Genomic DNA, 18046 nt, shown 5'->3' on the forward strand with positions numbered 1-18046 from the left:
CGGGGTTGAATAACATCTCAGACTAATTTAGGGTTCCAGCGAGGAGCCAGATGGATCAGAAGATAAAAATCCAGATGTGTTTAGAAGGGTTTGTTCCTGAGTGAAGTTTGTTTTTCTTTCTAAAACCTCCTTGTCCGCACAAACAGCATTTATAACCTGCCTTTTCTGGGGTTTTCCCTCCTTGTCTAACTCAACTGTGCTCATTTAGGTCTGGGGATGGTGACTCCCATCAATGACTTGTTCGGGGTGGAGTGCGCCTCCATGGTGAAAGGCGAGAAGCTGACGCGCTGTAAACTGGCCAGCCTCTACAGACTGGTGGACCTGTTCAGCTGGGCCCACTTCGCCAACTCCTACATCACAGTAAGACCAGCTCAAAACGGAAGAAAGGGAAATGAAAAACGCCACACCGCCTGCCGTATGCAGTGAAGACGAGAAAAAAGCCTAAACATAAATACATTTCTAATAAGAGTAGCAGAATCTCTCAGTGGAAGCAAACAGCTTTTATTTGAGTATTTTTAATCAGTGGAGCAAGAAATACATGGTAAAAATGTTAGGTTGTTTTTTTTTGTTTTTTTTAATCAAAACTGACCTGCGAATTTAATTGCACTTATTTAATAGAAACTCTGCAGATGTGACATTGTGTTTATTTGACATTAGCAAAATAGCAACGTTTTGCGCATATTTGTAATGGAAACGCAGCTTTATCACATTAACTCTGTAGTCCAGGGAAAAACGTACAGTGTAAATAAAAATAAAAAAATGCCCCATTTATGTAGTAAGATTTGTGGAGAAGCCATTAATAGTGGCCACCAACAATTATTTCTAACATGAGATCTTTCCCCCAATTGAACTATTGTTCTGAATTGTTTTTATTTCACATTTTTAACTTAAAGGTTATGGTAACGCGCTAAAATATTTAGTTATTTTCAGGCTTTTTACTCATTTTTACCATGGTCTGAATGAGTGACTGAAATGCCCACAGAGCAAATGGACTCAGTGGTTTAATGCTTGCAAATATACCACCACATATAGCTAGAAATATGAACTCCTGGCTGTTTCTCAACTCTGTAAATCATGCTAAAAACCCCCAGTATTTTTATTTCTGGTGTTTAATTGGAAGAAAAATCTGTGAACTGCATGTTTCTTGAAAATATCTGAACAAAAAAAAACAAAAAAAAACATGAGCGCTCTTAGCTAGCAGTCATTCCTTTCAGAGCAGCTGATCCGAAGTAACACACAAAAAAAGGAAATTAGTAGGTAGTTAGTAGGTTCTTATTGTTCTTTCTTTAGGTTGACATTTTTTCAAAAAACATTTGACCTCCTCGTTTCCCCTTTTAGGGCCGAGTGAGTAAAGAACAGGACCACATACTCATCATCCCCAGAGGTCTGTCATTCGCTGAAGCTTCTGCATCAAACCTGGTAAGAAACGTTCAGGCTGCCGCGGCGCGACCCGCTGTCTAGTTGTTACTGCTGCTGTCCTGCTGATGACGTGAGAAATGTCAGGTACACCCGATATGAATCTTTCATTTACAGAAGGTTTCCTCTGGGTTTGTCTGTATTTGTCATGTTCGGAGTCACTGGCTCCACTCGCGTTGACACAAGATGTTCCCGCATCCTTAAAAAGTCTTACATTCATGTATTTAAAATGAAGGCATTAAAAAGTCTTAAATTCACAAAATATTGAAGTTGGCTAATCACAGGGACTAAATTTTGTCATGGCAGGACATTTTAATCTTGTATATTCTATGTAGTTTATTTTTCTTGCGGGACTTTTTTCTGTCAGGCAAAAGCTTGAGTCACACGCAAACACCTGTGCTGCGTTCTGACTTGAGGCGGTTTAGGCTAACGCCAGCCAGCTGCTAATAAACCCTTGCTAGCTAGCGTTTTGGCATCTATCATTGGTAAGTGTAAATTATCTCCAGTTGGCTGGACAGCGTTTGTCTTTGCCACTACCTCACCTCTGTTGCCAACAATGGCAGCATTCATTCTGTGCTAAAAAGTGCGGACTACTGTATAAAATATGCAATTTGTCTTTTGTACATTTATGTCTTGATATAAATTCCACTCATGAGGGTCTTGAGAAAATTCTTAAAACGTCTTAAGTTTGAGTTGGTGAAGACTTGAAAATGTAGCTGTTTTTTTTTTGTTTTTTTTTTGTCTGTCATCAGATACAACAAACAGGAGGAAGATAGTTTTCCTCTGGTTTCGGCTCACAGAATGCTCGGTGTCTGTGTTTTATCTCACAGTCAGGTGTTTATTTGTTGGCTTCTGCTGCCGTTATTCTGAATTCCTTGGACTTTTAAACTTTATTCATTGATTCAGTCTTGCATTTGAGCTTCTTCAAATGATCCAATCGTGGGAAAAGAAGTGCTATTCTCGTCTTGGTAACAAAAGTTTGTTACTGCCCTTTGCTGCTCTTTACCTCCTCCGTCTGACCCGCGGAACCGGTTGGAACAGTGATTGTGATCTGTGTTGGCGTTTCTTCTGGACAGTCAAACTTTGTAGTGACTGGAAAAAGTTGAGCTCCAGCATGTCTCGTTCCTTCTTTTCTAAATGATATGCAAAGTTTTTACTGTGTTGAATTTGATATATAGAGAAACATTTGTATGTCTAGTCGGTCTTCTCTGTTCCGTTGCCGTAATGCTGTCCTTTCTTTCTTATAATTCCTATATTAATTTCTTCCATATTTCCTTCTTCCCTTCCTTTAATTTTCCTTATTACTCTTTCTGTTACTTCCTTTATTTCAGTGTTTCCTTGGTTCTCTTTCTTCCATGATGTGTCTTCACTTCCTTGGTACTCCCTCCTTCACTCCTTGCTTCCTTCCTTGCTTTCCTAAGGCCTGTCCACTGTAGCTATACACGACAAGAACATAAAGAATGAATAATTATGGAAAGCTGAAACTTTAGCTGCCCAGTCTATTGAATTGCAACATCAGTGTGTAGAGTACTGCAACTGCAAAATGGTTGCAATAATGGCCGACATCCTGCTGCGTTCATGGCAGAGTATATTCAGGAATTTACACCTCTGCGTATCGAGGATACATTTGAGTCAATGTTAAACTAGCTGAGTGGCTAATGTTCCCAGAGAATGGCGAGAACGTTGTGTCATCACCATAAAAAAACAGAAGAAGAAGAAGAGAGTTGATCGTAATCAATGCAGTCCTCTCAATGTTTTTAGGAATGTTCTTTAAATATTTTCCTGATATCCTGCAGCTCTAGTAGGAACAATGGCTATTTAGAAAATATTGAAAGTCTGGTCATCGTTCTTAGGATTGTGCATGAAAGTCAGGGAAAGCTATTAAAGTGCATCACATGCGTCATTCTCTGCCTGTTTTGTTTCTGTCTTTATTTGCTTCTCTTCCCTCCTTCTTTTCCTTCTCCTCTTTCAACCTGCGTTGATGCTTTGAGGTCTCCAGTTACATGGTTGACTTGGAGAAGCATGGCGATTGATTAAGAGGAAGTCATGCGGAATAAAGACTCCGGAGGTCGAATCGGGGTCAGATGGGTGTAGAGAGACAGACAGAGAGACAGACAGACAGAGAGAGAAGGTTGCAGGGTGCTGAACTTTGGTCAGTTCCTGTCCGATCTCATTAAAGGTTTCAAATATACAAAATATAATTGTTCCTTTTAGTGGAATTTAGTCAGTTGCTCTGACTTGGCTGAGGTAATTTACTTTGATTTTGCCGAGCCAGAACTAGACGCTGGGATTTCAAAACTGCTGAAATTTCCGACGTGGCCAAAGTTTCCTCCACCTGTGCAGGACATGTAACAAACTCGTGGTCAGCTGCCTGATAAAATCACCTCAACACTTTTACCTTGCTTACAAAAAAGGGCGATTTGGCTCTTTGAAAAGGTTTCTATTGACACTTTTTGTTATTTTTTTTCTTTCCCAGCCTGGCAGATTTAAATAAGCACCTTTTGGGTAATTCTGGTGCATTTGCAGCAATGCTAATAATGTGCGAAGTCCATGTCAAACAAATCGTTTTTATTCAATATTTTATTCAAACTGTTTTCGGTTTATTACTTTTTTAAAATTGTTATTATTAGTCAAAATTAGAAATTTTCCCCCCAAATTGTCGTTGGATGTCATTTGACTTTTTTACTGTAAACCTTCACAGCTTTTGTATTCCGAAAAAAAGGCCTCATTACTTGTGTATTTGAAAATGAAAAAACCTGAGTGCTGAAAACGTTAAATATTAAGCAATGAAATTGGAAATAAACTGCAAAAAGACTGTAGCCAGGCTACAGACGTCTTATCCACCTCTTTGTACCGAGCTGCATCACCTTTTATTTTTGTTTTGAAGTTTAGAAGTGCAGCTTGTTTTTGACTGACAGGACGCCACTGAAAAGGCGTGACAGACGGAGCAAAGCCATGTTTTGGACATGTGATGTAACCAGATCAATGCTCAGCAGCCTGCCAGCCGCCTGTGTCTGTGCAGAGATGAATAAGATGTTATTTATGCTCGACCGGTACCATCTGGGTGAGTGACGGATCAATAAAACATCATCAGGTGAAACACCCACATAGGATCTGAAAGGTCGAGCTACGACTGGGGCGTTTATGTCTGGTCGACCCAACAATCCCCTCTGGACAGCAGAATCTATTGACCGAGTGGATCTTTACTGCAGCTTACGTACAGGTTACATTTGAATTTCTTTACCCAAATAGCGGCAGGGAGAAGTTTGAAGTTGAAAAAGAAGAATGAAGGTTTCAAGGTCCAAAATGTTCTTACATCAACAAATAACCGTGAAGAAAGTGAGGAGTAAAGTGCCTCGGCTCTTTTTATTATCGGTCTGATAAACCCGGTGTTTGAAATTTATTCTCCTGTTTTTCTGGATCCCTCTGATTGAGTCTTGGAGAAGGGATAGTTTCAAAACAGTGGAAGCAGCAACGTCTGATTCAAGGTCTGCGACGTTTAACACATTAATTAAGATGTAAAAGCATGAAGCACATATCTCTAAAAAAAAAAATAAAATAAAACATACTAAAGTTATTGACTAGTGCTGTAACATTGTCACTTGAAGGACGCGATGGTAGAAATTCACACGGATCTCAATAAAACGTGTGTGATGAATACAGTTTGATGCTCATTAAAAGTTATTTTTAGCTCAGTTTAGTCAAAAAAAGTCACATTTCTGAGGTTGTTGACTCTAGTTTATCTTCAGACGGCAATTTATTGCACAGAATTTAGAAAAAAATTATATTTCCTTCATTTCACAATAATGTTCCACTTTGTGTTTGTCTGTCATGTAAAAGTGCAAACAAGGGGTTTGGTTATGTTGTAACCAAACATTCCTGTGCTCTGGAAGCGCAGCTTCTTTTTCCCCCCTCCTCTCGATAAACTAAACCCTGTGTGTAAATATTCTCATCTTGTCATCTCTGCTGTGGTTTTCCTCATTTCCTCAAAGCTCTCAGACTGGTTTCGGTTTTGTGGTTCAGCTGGGATTCCATCAGCACTCTTCTTTAGATTGATTTGACAAAAAAAAAAAAAAAAAATCACTGACAGCTTAGAAAATATCGGATTAACACTGGATTCTGACTCATTTCCCCCCTGGCCTTCTAGCTCCCTTTCCCTTTAAGGTTCCTCTGTCAGGTAATGCAATTACTACTAATTGGCCCACAATGAAGTTGTCCATGCAAAGGACATCATGTCCATTCCCTGAATATATTAGTGTTCCAGTTTCCTTCCTCTAGAGGAGCAGATAATGTAATTTTTCGTTATAATATTGACTTATGTCAGGGAGTTGGTCTAATGCCTTTGTTAAAGGGAGAGTATCCGTTTTCGTATCCGACGCTGCGTGGGCATGTTTCATTTCACTTTACTGGGTCTGCTTTTATTCCTTTAGCCTCTCTGCTTTCCTCTCAGGAGAGCCGTCAAGATGTTTTTTGCGCTCCACTTTTCCTTAAACCAGCTCAGTGAAAAATTTGCAGAGAAAATATCTGAAAATGGACTAACTTCCCAAAATTACTACCAGAAATGTCCTGATCTGTGTGTCCAAAGCGCTGATCTGGGACGGGTATCTGTGCTGAGCAACAAGATAATTAATTAGTCTCTCCGATGGGAGAAATCTTTCTAGGAAGCAGGGGCAAGGCTGCAGCACAACAATAAAAACAAAAACTTTAGCTACCTTTCCCAAGGTATCCCCAGACCTACTCACTTTAGTTTTCACTATTATTTGTGGACAAATAAAAGTCCGTCCTCTCTGACTTGATCATCCTTTGAGTTTAATGGAGTTTGCCAAACCTGAGAGAAGATTTATTTACTGAAGCTCTTCTGCAATCAGCTGCTGCTGTCCTTAACTTGTTAGTTTTCTTTAGCACAGAAGCTGTTCTTGGATCAGTGCTCTGTGTTCTCCGTCACCAGTTGCTCATAAAAGACATGGCGGTGCTGCAGGTTTCTTCCTGTTAAAGGGGAGTTTTTCCTCTCCACTGTTGCTACACGCATGCTCAGTACAAGAGATTGCAGCAAACGCAACAACACAACGCAAGCGTCGGTGACTCAATGCAGTCTGCTGGGTTTCATTAGCCTGAAACTTTTTTTTTTTTTTTTTTAGCTAGTTTGAATAATAAACTGAACTTGACTGCATCGTTATACGTCTATGATCGATTGATATGCATGTATGTCTGAATGGACTCAACTGGCGTTTCAAGGCGATGTGCATTTTAAAAAGGTAATGCAATAATAAAAATTTAAAAAGACATTACATTACTGTGGCAGAACGAAGAGAAGTATTGGCAAAGTGTATTTAGATGACATGTTGCGGATTGCTGCTACATAAATAAACTGAATTGAATTAAAAAACGTGCCTGGACCCGATCTGGACTTAGAGCAAAAACTAATGAGCTGACTGTCCGTCTGTCCGTCTGTCCTGGTCCTCTCAGGTGAAGGTGAACATCATCGGGGACGTGATCGAGCAGGGCTCCACCACCCTGCGGATCGACTCGGCCGGGTTCAGCCCACACGCCGCCATCTACTCCATGCGTCCGGACATCCGCTGCATCATACACGTTCACACTCCCGCCACGGCGGCTGTAAGCGCTCGCCACACCAGGCTGCGTCTCGTCCTCGTCCTTGTTGCAAGCGCTCGTTTTGACGAGATGGCGTGAGAAATAATCCGTCTTTGCCTCTCTTTTATTCCCATTTAGGTGTCATCGATGAAGTGCGGCCTCCTGCCAATCTCCCAGGAGGCGTTGATCTTGGGAGATGTCGCCTACTACAACTATCAGGGCAGCCTGGACGACCAGGAGGAGCGCAGGGAGCTGCAGAAAGCCCTGGGCCCGACAGCGAAGGTCAGCTTCCCCTCGGTCTTTTCAGAATAATCTTTAACCAAACATTATCTGCAGGGGTTTTAAAAATATCCAAGCCAGAGGAAGTACTATATCTAGAAGTTCAAGTTAAGAAAATAAAGACGTAATTATCAGGGTGGGGTGCGTTTTTAAATAGGAAGCAGTGGTGCATCCTGTGGGAGTTTCCTCCGTGTTTGGGTTAATCTATCATTTTTGTGTTTCAGAGTTGAAGCACGATAGACAAACAAACCTCCCCTTTTGACCTTCAGTGTGTGTGTTTTTGTGTGGTTTGTGTGCAGATCTTGGTGTTGAGAAATCACGGCGTGGTCGCTCTCGGGGAAACCGTCGAAGAGGCCTTTCACTACATCTACAACGCCCAGTACGCCTGCGAAATCCAGGTACTGCCGCACTTCCCCGGCTCCCCTCGTCGTTCAGCCGACCGGCAGATTTCCCAGCAAATCTTAATCTCCCACCAGCTGCTTTCATGTTGCTCCACTCAGAGCGTTTTAAAAACAATCCGCACAATTAATCTCTCGCCATGTGGACAGTGTTGGCAAAACACGGCGTTATAATTGGAATATTAGGAGTCCTGTGAAGAGGGGAACAGTCTAATTAATCTTTTCCCCCCCCCCACATTTTGTCTTGTTGAAACCACAAGCTTTACTGAGCCATTTCTGTACCTGGTCCAGATAAATGAACGTCATTTTGAGCCACAAACGTCGCACCACCTGTTGAATAAAACCAACTTGGTTTTTGATAACTGTCCACTGGGTTTTTTTGTTGTTGTCGTTTTTAAGAAACCCCTGTTAGCTACTTTTGAGTTTTTAGATAAATAAAAATATTTATCTTTTGCCAAAAGAATATGGACACATTTTATTTCCTTTTTTTTTTTTTTTTTTGCTATTGCTGAGAATCTAAAATTGCCTCTTGGGACTTTTGAGTGGAAATTCAGTGCAATTATTTCTTGAAACAACAACAAAAACCTAAAACCTGAATTAGGGTTTTCGTTTGTGTTTAAAAACATTAGCTCTTTACCATTTTAGCTGAAGTTATTCGTTGTATGTGATAGGCCAACACAAGGTAATGCATGATTGTAAAACAAAAGAAAAACAATGCAAGGTTGTCAATAAAATGCATTCAGGTTCGTCGCAATGTCACAAAATGTGAACATTTTCAAAGTTTCTGAACGTTATGTAATTATAAGCCGCTGTAGCGGTTTTATTTATCCTAATGAAGGATGGGAAAATCCCACCTAGACGATAACTGGGCATGAATTACTAACTCAAACAATTTCATCCTCAAATTACGTAAGTCCAGATGGTCTTTGCTCGTGTGTTTTGTGAGCGCTTGTAAACACGGTGGATTTGAGCCGACAGCTCGCCCCTCCTCCTCCCCGTCTCCTGTAATGCAGCACACCAAATCTCCCAAATGACTGTCACCCTGTCAACCAAAAGAAAAACATTAATCCATCTTGCAAAGCCCGGCTTAAATTCTGCAAATAAATCCCCCCCCCCGGGGCGTGTTTGCTGCGCGTCCAGCTCCGCGTTTTCTGAGCTGTTTTACTCTTAGGCTCCCTGGTTTTGCTAAATCACGAAGGTTAAATAAGACGAGTTCCAGTTGAAGTGTTTGATCTGAAATCTTAGATGGCAACAGAAGCTCAAAGCGCTTTATTTTTATTTTTATTTTTTCAGGTGAATGCTATCTCGTGTGCTGGAGGAGTGGACAACCTCATAGTGCTGGACCCAGAGAAGTATAAATCCCGCGTGTTCGCCGTGGTGTCGGCGGCGGATGTCAACATGGCCGGCCAGTACAAGTGGAAGGTCGGAGAGCTGGAGTTTGAGTCTCTGATGAGGATGCTGGATAATCTGGTGAGTTTATCAACTCGTTTGACATCAGGCAGATTAAAACTCTTCCTCCTCCTCCTCCTCCGCATTTGTTGGCTCTCCCAGTAAAGCTGGTCGAAGCTTTCCCATTGAGCGGCAGCGTCTCTGCTGACTCGGTCAACAGTAGTGGGAAGAATTGTACACCAATCGCAGTTTTCTGGCCGATGACCGATCTTTTAAAAAGCCTGAGCTGCCGATTCCAATTTTAGTCGATACTGATTGTTTTCTGTCTCAAAAGTTGCTAGTCAGTCATCAGAGCAAACGGAGACAGTGACTTCAGCAAAGTCAGTCAGATCGGTTTGTCATGAATGTGTCGGCCGATCGCCGCTAGCCCAAATTTAAGGAAATTTAGTCTGATTTACCACTGCAACCACAAATACATACATAAAAAAAAAAGATTTACACAGCATCCACCAATGTAAAAATAAAAAAACTGAACAGACCATCAGGCCCAACACACCCACTTTTTTATTAGTACAGGTAAAAGCAGATGATTAGAAAGTGGGCTTATTTGTTCTTTTGTTTTTTGTTGATTTTTTTATTTGACATGTTTATTCAGGCCACTTTCATTTCCTAAAATCCAGTGCAATCGCCTAGTTCAGGTTGGCCACACATACTTGACATTCAGGCCTTAAAATGTCTTGTATTCATTTAAAAACATTGGCTTTAAAAATGTTTAGCGCAGGTTTTAAATTTTGGAATATCATGTCAAGAGAATTGACCTCATACTCTCATATATGTAATGTTTCTTTGTTTTGTTTTGTTTTTTTCTTGTGGGACTTTTCTGTCAGGCGAAGGTTTGACTCGATACCTTCATCACATTCTGTGACTTCAGTACCAGGAGCTACCTGCTAACATACGCTAGCTAGCTAGCCTTAGTGCAAATTTATCGCCAGATGGCTTGACGACGTTTGTTTTCTCCACTGGCTCATGTCTGTTTACAACCCATGCTAGGCTAGGTGAATTTTGAGCAAAAAAAAAAACCTACTAAGTTTATCCAGCACAACGCTGTCTCCCACGCTGATATTCAGCACCACATCCGTTGCTCTCCTTTATCCCTCTGACTCCTACATTTAGTGTAAGTTGTTGCTCTCAGTTCAGGAGGCCGAGCCAGAGATGAGAACGGCGGGGAAGGGGGGGGCGACAGAGGAGCTGTTGTTCTTCTCCTAGATCCCTTCAAGCTTCCAGCTGTGAGCGTGTTGAAGCGTCTGCGCGGAAAGCAGGATGTTGCCGGAAAAAGTTCCCTGCCAGCTCAGCTGGGGCGATGAAGGCGGGTCGAAAGGTCAGCTTTGGCGGCGGGGTGCAGATGAGAAGAAAAGCTGCGTGTGGACAGTTGACGGAACAACAACGGTGACACGACGGAGTGAGAGGAAATGGGAATGTGTGAAGGAGAAATGAAGGGGGGAAAGGATGAGGGGCGGAGATGTAGGTGGGCGTGAGAGGAAATGACTCTGAGTTTGTCCTCTGTGGTGTTGGAAACCCTGCAGCTACTTTGCTGTTTTGTTTTTGTTTTGTCGTCCGTCTGAGGTTACTTTAATGCGGCAGGAAAAGGCAACCCGTATCCGACTCGTTTTCCCTGTGGGGATGGGTTTGTCCAGGGTGCAGAGAGCCTCGTTGCAAGCTGGTCAGGAGGTTTTAGTTCATCTACCTTTTCATCCTGTCATGGATGAAAGTTCGTGACAGACTGGCATGTAGTCATCTTTTCACATAAACCAGCGCCCAAAGTTGGTACGCAAAGACCGGCATCCTACATGTTTTAGTTCTCTCCCTGGCGGCACCAACAACCTTTTCAGCATGTCAATGTTCTTCTAAGGCCTTCTGATGAGCCACCATTTGATCCAGATGCGTTAACCAGAGAGAGAACTAAAACATGCAGGATGTCGGACCCCGAGGACCAACCCTGACATAAAAACGTTTAGCCTTTTCTCCCAGTTGTTACCCACACAGCAATTTCCTTTTGCAATATGTTGCCTTCTGAAATTACATTGATGGCTCATCATGTAAATTTAAAAAAAATATATATATATATCTTTAAAAGAAATCTTTAATATTGTCTTGATGGGATGTTTATATTTACGTTTAAAAGTTGTTGTTGCATTCCTCTTCATTTCTTAGTTGAGTTCTGATGTGGCTGAAATGGTTTGTGGTAATTTATCTCCTTATTGAAGCAGCTGATTAGAATTTTGTGTTTTAATTTGATTTTGTTTGCGTCTTAAGGAATACCATTATGTCTTGTTTTGTGACGTTTGAAAAGGATTTTTACGATAATGTTTGGTGTGGACCCCGGGAGGAAGAGTCTCTGCTGCGGGAGAGCCTAGAAGTGCAGATCCTTAAATGAACAAATATCAAACTGCAAATGCTTTACTAGTGACGTGACGTTCGAAGGTGATCGGTTGCGCAGTATTTCGTTTTGGGGTATCGGAGAAAAGGGAGTTTGAGGCTGTGTGTTTTCTTCTCAGGGCTACAGAACGGGCTACACCTACCGACACCCCATTGTTCGGGAGAAGCCGAGGCACAAGAGCGAAGTGGAGATCCCCGCCACCGTCACAGCCTTCACGTTCGAGGAGGACGGCGAGGCCATGCGCCTGCCCTTCAAGTTCCTCCAGCAGCGGCAGCAGAGGGAGAAGACGCGCTGGCTCAACTCCCCCAACAGCTACACCAAGGTCAGCGTGGAGGCCGGAGAGGAGCGCTGCAACAGCCGGACGACCACGGTGAGAACCAAAACGGTCCTGGGCTCGTCCGCCTCAAACAGTGCGATGCCAGAGCGCCATCTGGTGGCGGAGCAGTAAACAAACAACCTGATTAAGCTGCAATCTCGTCTACCGTCTTGCAGTGGATGAGGGCGGATGAAACAGGAACTCCGATCCGGATTGAAGACCCAAATCAGTTCGTCCCTCTGAACACAGACCCCAGTGAGGTGCAGCAGAAGAGGAACAAAGTGAGTCCAATTCTCTGTGTTTGCTACCTTTGAAAGGCTTCTAAAGTAAGCATTTAAAATGACAAATAGTTTCTAGAAACAAAACTAAAGTGTTTGTTCTGAGTCCAGAAGGAAAGGAAGGATTGTGTGAGATTTTAACTTCTTTATTTTCAAGCGGTCGATTCAGTACAAAATGCAAAACGGACACCTGACAGGTTTCAAGAAATCACAGTCCTTCTAGAAACAGTAAGTGGGACATCAGAAAGACGGAGGTTTATGCAACCAGAGGCTTTCGGAGACGGGCTGAGCGAAGCAGAGTTTACACGGGTGACGGAGCGGCTGCAGCACACGGAGAGAACGACTCCGTACGGATGAGCAGAATGAACTAGCCATGCAGAAATCACATGGTATTTCACTTCCTGACGACCAGAGCAAGGTTTCCATGGCCTTTGGAAAATAATCCGTCTCAAACAATGCACCACGGGTCCTGTATCGCTCTTTCCACATATCCATCTTTTGCTTTACGGCCGACATTCTCAGAGCTTTTGTTGCTGAAAACTTGATCTTATTCTACGGGTTCCTGCACTTTTCCGAGCTCGAGTATCCAGAGCTGTCAGTCATTTCAGGGTTATTCTAACATGTAAAACCCTACAGTTCACCATGACGTTTTGGGGAAATTACTGCAAAAGGAAGGAAGGACACTTGTTCCATACTTATGCACTGAATCAGATGTGCCATGCTGCCCACTGTGGGTAATGGCAACATAAACTTTGTCGTCCATCTGCTGGACGATGTTTTCCTATTTTGAAGACCAGCTCAGGGAACTGTGTCTGTTTTAACACAATCTAAAGAACTTCAAAAAGCAATGTAGAAATAAAATAGAAAACACATTGGACCTCCGTTGTAGGAGTTGTTTGCGGTGTTGACAGTTGTGGCTCCGATTGTTTCTATAAAAGACACATCATGTTTGTTTGTTGCTGTGCATTTCAGCAACAAGGCAGTTCAAAGCACTTTACAGCATAAAAACAAAAACCTCATACACTCAGCGATTGTATGAAACGAGCAATAAGCTTTACATTTTGTCCAAAAAGTCAAAAATCATCAAAATCGTGACGATGACAACAAGATTTTGAAGACCCCACAATCAGAAAATACTTGTTCTATGATGTCTGCTTCAGTGAGTGAAACATCAATCAAACATATTGATTGATGTTTCACTCACTACTAATCAAAGGCAACTCTGAACAAAGAAACTCAGTGCTTCGGCAGTTTTGCAGTTTTCTGGAAGTTTGCTCCAGATTTATGGATCATAAACAAATAAAATCATGAATGAATATATATTTTTTTATTTATATATATTTATACATATATAAAATTTTATTTTTTTCTGAATTTTGCTTCCAAACACAACAGCACCCTTGAACCCTTTGTAATCCTGCTGACCTCTTGGCGGTGTGTTCTGGTCTGTTTGGTTCCAGATCAGAGACCAGAACCGGTTAGACGTGATGACGTCAGGTCCGCGCTCTCAGCACCTCGCCGGCATTCCTGTCGATCAGCCACGACGGGTGAGAAATATCCTCTAGTTCGTCACGGCTCCACTAGCAGACTTGTGCAGCTCTGGGCCGAGGCACTTTATGCCTTTTGACATTATTAGAAAAATGCATGTTCTTACTAGAATACTGTATGTGTTATAGAGACAGCAGTTCACTGCTCGGCTCTTTCCTTACAGTATTAATTGATGGATGTCTCTTTTTTTATTTTAGACAAATAAACTACTGATAAAAATGTAAAAAATGAGTGAGTTAAGTATAAATTAACAAAACCAAATCTGATGTTCTGATGTTGGAACGACGATGTTTCCTTTCAGAGCTGTCAGAATGCATTCTACATGTCAACAAAGTAGGACCTTGTTTATTTTTTGAGATTCAAGGTTAAGCTCATATTAATTCGATTCATTTCACACAGTAATGAATCCAAACCCTTTATTTATACTGATTTTGATCGATGATTTAATGATTACTGATCGCAGCTGATTAAAAAACCTCAAATTAGTTGGAAGATGACCAATATTAAATATTTAAAAGAAAGAATACAGAAATGTTGATCTACTTAAAAGTATTTCCAAATACTGTGGCTTATACGAGTCGATATTTTTATCAGTTTTCACTTTTTATGAACTACTGCATCAATGCAGCGTGACACACGGTTCTACAGATCTTAAACATTTCCCCTGAGCTTTTGAATGGGCTTTGCTTTACAATCCTCCCAAGGCAGCAATTGTAAACTTTCAAGCTTTTTTTCAAAGTTTCAAACTTTTCATTCATGTGCTTGGGCACATTACTCTGAAAGTCATCTTTGGCATCAATTAGCTTTTGTGGGTTTCTCTCCTGGTGATTGGAGATGATGACCGTTCAAATCCACTCTCTCCTCCATGATTCCAGTGTTTTCAAAATGGCCGCCACATAACATTTCTGTATTAAAAATCCCTCATATTCTAATCTGCTTAGATTCACAGGGATCGACACTCAAAGCTTCACAAGTCTCCTTTCGAGTCTCTTGCCTATTATCTATTATTCAATTTGTCCACTAGGGGGAGACAAGCAGGGGGAGACAAGCAGGAACCTCTCTAAAGCTTCACTCAAACTACAGGAATAACACAAAACACACTTCAGATGGCATTAAAAGTCTCGTCCCGACACGTCTGTGCTGACTCTTTGTGTTTTCTTCGTTGCTGTTTTGTCTCGAAGGATCCGGGGCAGATAAACGTGCCGGTAAATATCCTCAAGCATCGTGCTTGTTCGTTCCCATTTGCAGTGGGTTTTATTTCACCCTCCACACATTTCATTTGATTTGGTTTTGGTTTGAAACGCCGCATGACGCTGTGCCCAGAGACCAAACCACTCTTAATCCGTTTGCACCAGTTTTCCATTTATTTATCATGGGATGTTAATTTATGGTGTCTTACTCGGAGCATGGTGAGTGTTCTCGACTTGTCTATGCATCTAAATCTCAGCAGGAGTGTGTACTGTAACTTGTCACTTGTGTGAATGGGATTGACTGGAGGATATGTGTTGGATTATTAGACGTAATCTGATTCATTTTTGGTATAAATGGTGTTCGCGTCGGCGCTCCTGTGCTCACCCTTTGCTCTCCCTGTCCTCCCCTCTTCCTCCCCTTCTTCCTCCTCCTCAGCCATACGTGCCCACAGAGGAGGAGCAGATGGCTCCTCTTCCTCCCAACCCGTTCAGCGAGCTGTTGGAAAAGGAGCAGCACCACAAAAACATGGAGAGAAGGCAATTTGGCCTCAGCGGTACGACACACACTCTGTTTGATCAGTGTTTAAACTCTCTCTCTCTCACACACACACACACACACATAAACTCCTTGTGGTCAGTGGAAATCTGTGATGGTTCATTGTACAACAAAGTCAGCCTTAAAAAAAATAAAAATAAAAGCATGAGCAAAACAATCCATATGCAACCTTCAAATTAAGAGCATTACATGAGAGATGAGTTTGAATAAGAGAAGTTGGCTTCATGGTGTAAATGTCCCTTTAATGAACGTTTGGTGCAACATTAACAGAGTCCAGGTGTTGATTTTAAGATATATTTTTATGTTCATGATCAGAGCAGGAGTGTATTCCTGCTTCAGAGGCTGAAAACTAAACTGAATGCCAACACTACAAAAATCTGACCAAGTATTTATGTTTATTTTATTTATTTATTTATTTTGTAGTGTAAATATCTTGTTGCACCTTAAATAAGACAGAACTAACTCTCAAGCAACTTTTCAACAACATACAGGCGCTTGTTTTAAGTAAATAATTAATGAATAATATTAATGAAAAAGTTCCGGTTCCAATGGCAATTTCAATTATAACATGGAAAAAATGTCTTGGTAAGATTTTGTTTTTGCAAGGAACCTTTTTCTTAAAACCTGAAGAATTGTTATTTTACCCGATGCTGCAAAAAAAACCAAAACAAACAAACACTGCAGCACAGTGTCTTCACACGTCTCTGAAACAGAAAGTCCCGTTATAGTCCTAGTTTGAATTTAACAGTATTTCTAGATTTTGAAACTAAATCTCCTTGTTTTGCTTAAATACAAATCTACTGCAAAAAAAAAATAAAAAATACCATCTGCTGGATGTCGGCATCTTTCAGATGAATGTTTAAAGTTTCGAGTGCATTTCTTTCTGCTTATTTAAAATCCAATCACGTCAGCCGCTTGCTGACCGGCAGATCAGAGGAAACATCTGGAGCAGATTTCCAGTTGATGTTGAACCAAATCTGGATTAAAGTCTCCACTTGCAGATTGATTCCTCTCATGTCGAGTCAGATTCCTTCCCACCGATCCCTCGCAGCCGGTGGCCGAAAACTCTATTCGTCTCCGGTCGGAAGCGCTGCATCTGGTCAGCGGCGCCGTCAAACAAGTGGACTGCGTCGAAACTCAGGAGTTAACGCCCGAAGACGTCGCTGCTTCCTTTAGGACGGCTCTGTCTGCACACACTCAGAATCGGTGCTACTCACATCGTCTCTCTCTCTCTTTGTGTGTTTAGAAAGACAATCAGAAAGTCAGTGGTCAGCAAGCAGCGGTGAAGGGTTTCACTCGTAGCTCAGCAGAGCTCTGGGCTCGCTGGGCCACGTTTTAGATGCGTCCGTGTGTACGGGCAAGGGGCGGGTGTTCACGCATGTGTGCGGTACACGTCCACATATCCCGCACCGTCATGTGCATATGAAAGCGCCTGCGTGACAGGCCAGCGTGACTAACACAGCAGACTGAACCGACAGCAGGTCTTCACACCCTCCACACGAGCGCAGCCCGTTGCTATGACACTGTTGCCCCCACAGCCCCATGAATCCCCGGTGACCCATCTGGATGCAAGCTGAAGTCCGTCTGGAGAGGCTCGAGACATGCTGCACACACACACACACACACACACACACTAATGTGCTGATATGTAATTGGTTGCAGGTTGAGTTCTGATCGTCTCCTGTACGTTGTGGATGCTCATCGCTTGGAAACCAACAAAACTTGGTATAAAATATAAGTGCAGACCCATGCAGCTATGAAAAGCACTTTCTATGAGATTAATATTTATGGATGAGCTTCTCTAGATCTGGCTGAGACATTAGTCTTTTAATCCTGGAAATGTTCTCCAGGCGATAAACGGCCGACTTTGTAACTGCCTTCATGTGGCTCTGAAGGTTCAGGTCAGAGTTCATCACTGCACCCAGATTTCGGGCCTGCTTGCTGGTTTCTCTCTGTAATAGCTGAAGCTGGGCGCTGACTCAGTAACTTTGGTTTTGTTTCTGTTCAACCCAAGAAAAATGACGGCACATCCACACTTTGATTTGTTCTAAGCGTCTTTTCTGTGCTCGGATGGGTTTCTGATTCACTGAGTGACATCGTAATAAAGAGCTGCAGACCATCTGCATAGATATGGTAGCTAATCTCAGTTCTCGTTGGAGCCGGAGCCGGTGGAGCCATGTAGATTTTAAACGGGAGGGGTTCCAGGATTGGGCCTTGGGGTACTCCACATGTGACTTCTGTCTGCAGCAATGAGAAGTTACCTATTGATATTTTAAAAAAAAAAGCCCCTAATGCTGTCAAAAATATCCCTTCACGCAAAGCCGATGCTTCAAATCTCCACATTGCTCATGTAACCGGTTTCCACCTTCATGCCCCACACGGAGGAAACGGGCTGAGACAAACGTCCCTATAGTTCAAATCTCTTGATAAAAAAAAAAAAAAGAAAAATTAAAATAAGTTACTAAATCTTTTCATTTCGACAGCGACTTGATCAGATTGTTTGGGAAGTTGTGTTTTGTAGGAAGTCATGCTCTGTGATGTATTACATGTCACAGGCTCCTTTTTGAGTAACTCATTGTCAAAATGGGTATATAATAAGTCTGAAAATGGTACAAAAACACTTTAACTTGCCTGCATTTATGGATGA

The 18046-nt window shown here is 42.0% G+C and overlaps 1 protein-coding gene across 11 annotated transcripts in view; it reads left to right on the top strand.

Annotated features, from left to right (window-relative positions):
• add3a (adducin 3 (gamma) a) overlaps positions 1-18046 on the top strand; it is a 116906-nt gene that overhangs the window by 88261 nt on the left and 10599 nt on the right. For 7 of the 11 annotated variants that reach the window (XM_044114536.1, XM_044114540.1, XM_044114537.1 and 4 more), the window contains 11 exons: positions 209-360; positions 1339-1419; positions 6883-7032; positions 7147-7290; positions 7587-7685; positions 8979-9155; positions 11630-11881; positions 12004-12108; positions 13566-13652; positions 14835-14858; positions 15280-15397. In XM_044114536.1, the coding sequence (XP_043970471.1) occupies positions 209-360; positions 1339-1419; positions 6883-7032; positions 7147-7290; positions 7587-7685; positions 8979-9155; positions 11630-11881; positions 12004-12108; positions 13566-13652; positions 14835-14858; positions 15280-15397 (1389 nt within the window). The remainder of the gene's footprint in view (positions 1-208; positions 361-1338; positions 1420-6882; positions 7033-7146; positions 7291-7586; positions 7686-8978; positions 9156-11629; positions 11882-12003; positions 12109-13565; positions 13653-14834; positions 14859-15279; positions 15398-18046) is intronic. The other 4 variants (XM_044114542.1, XM_044114546.1, XM_044114541.1 and 1 more) reach the window with 1 other exon arrangement.

The sequence above is a fragment of the Gambusia affinis genome, linkage group LG04 (assembly GCF_019740435.1).
Source record: "Gambusia affinis linkage group LG04, SWU_Gaff_1.0, whole genome shotgun sequence".
Classification (NCBI taxonomy): domain Eukaryota; kingdom Metazoa; phylum Chordata; class Actinopteri; order Cyprinodontiformes; family Poeciliidae; genus Gambusia; species Gambusia affinis.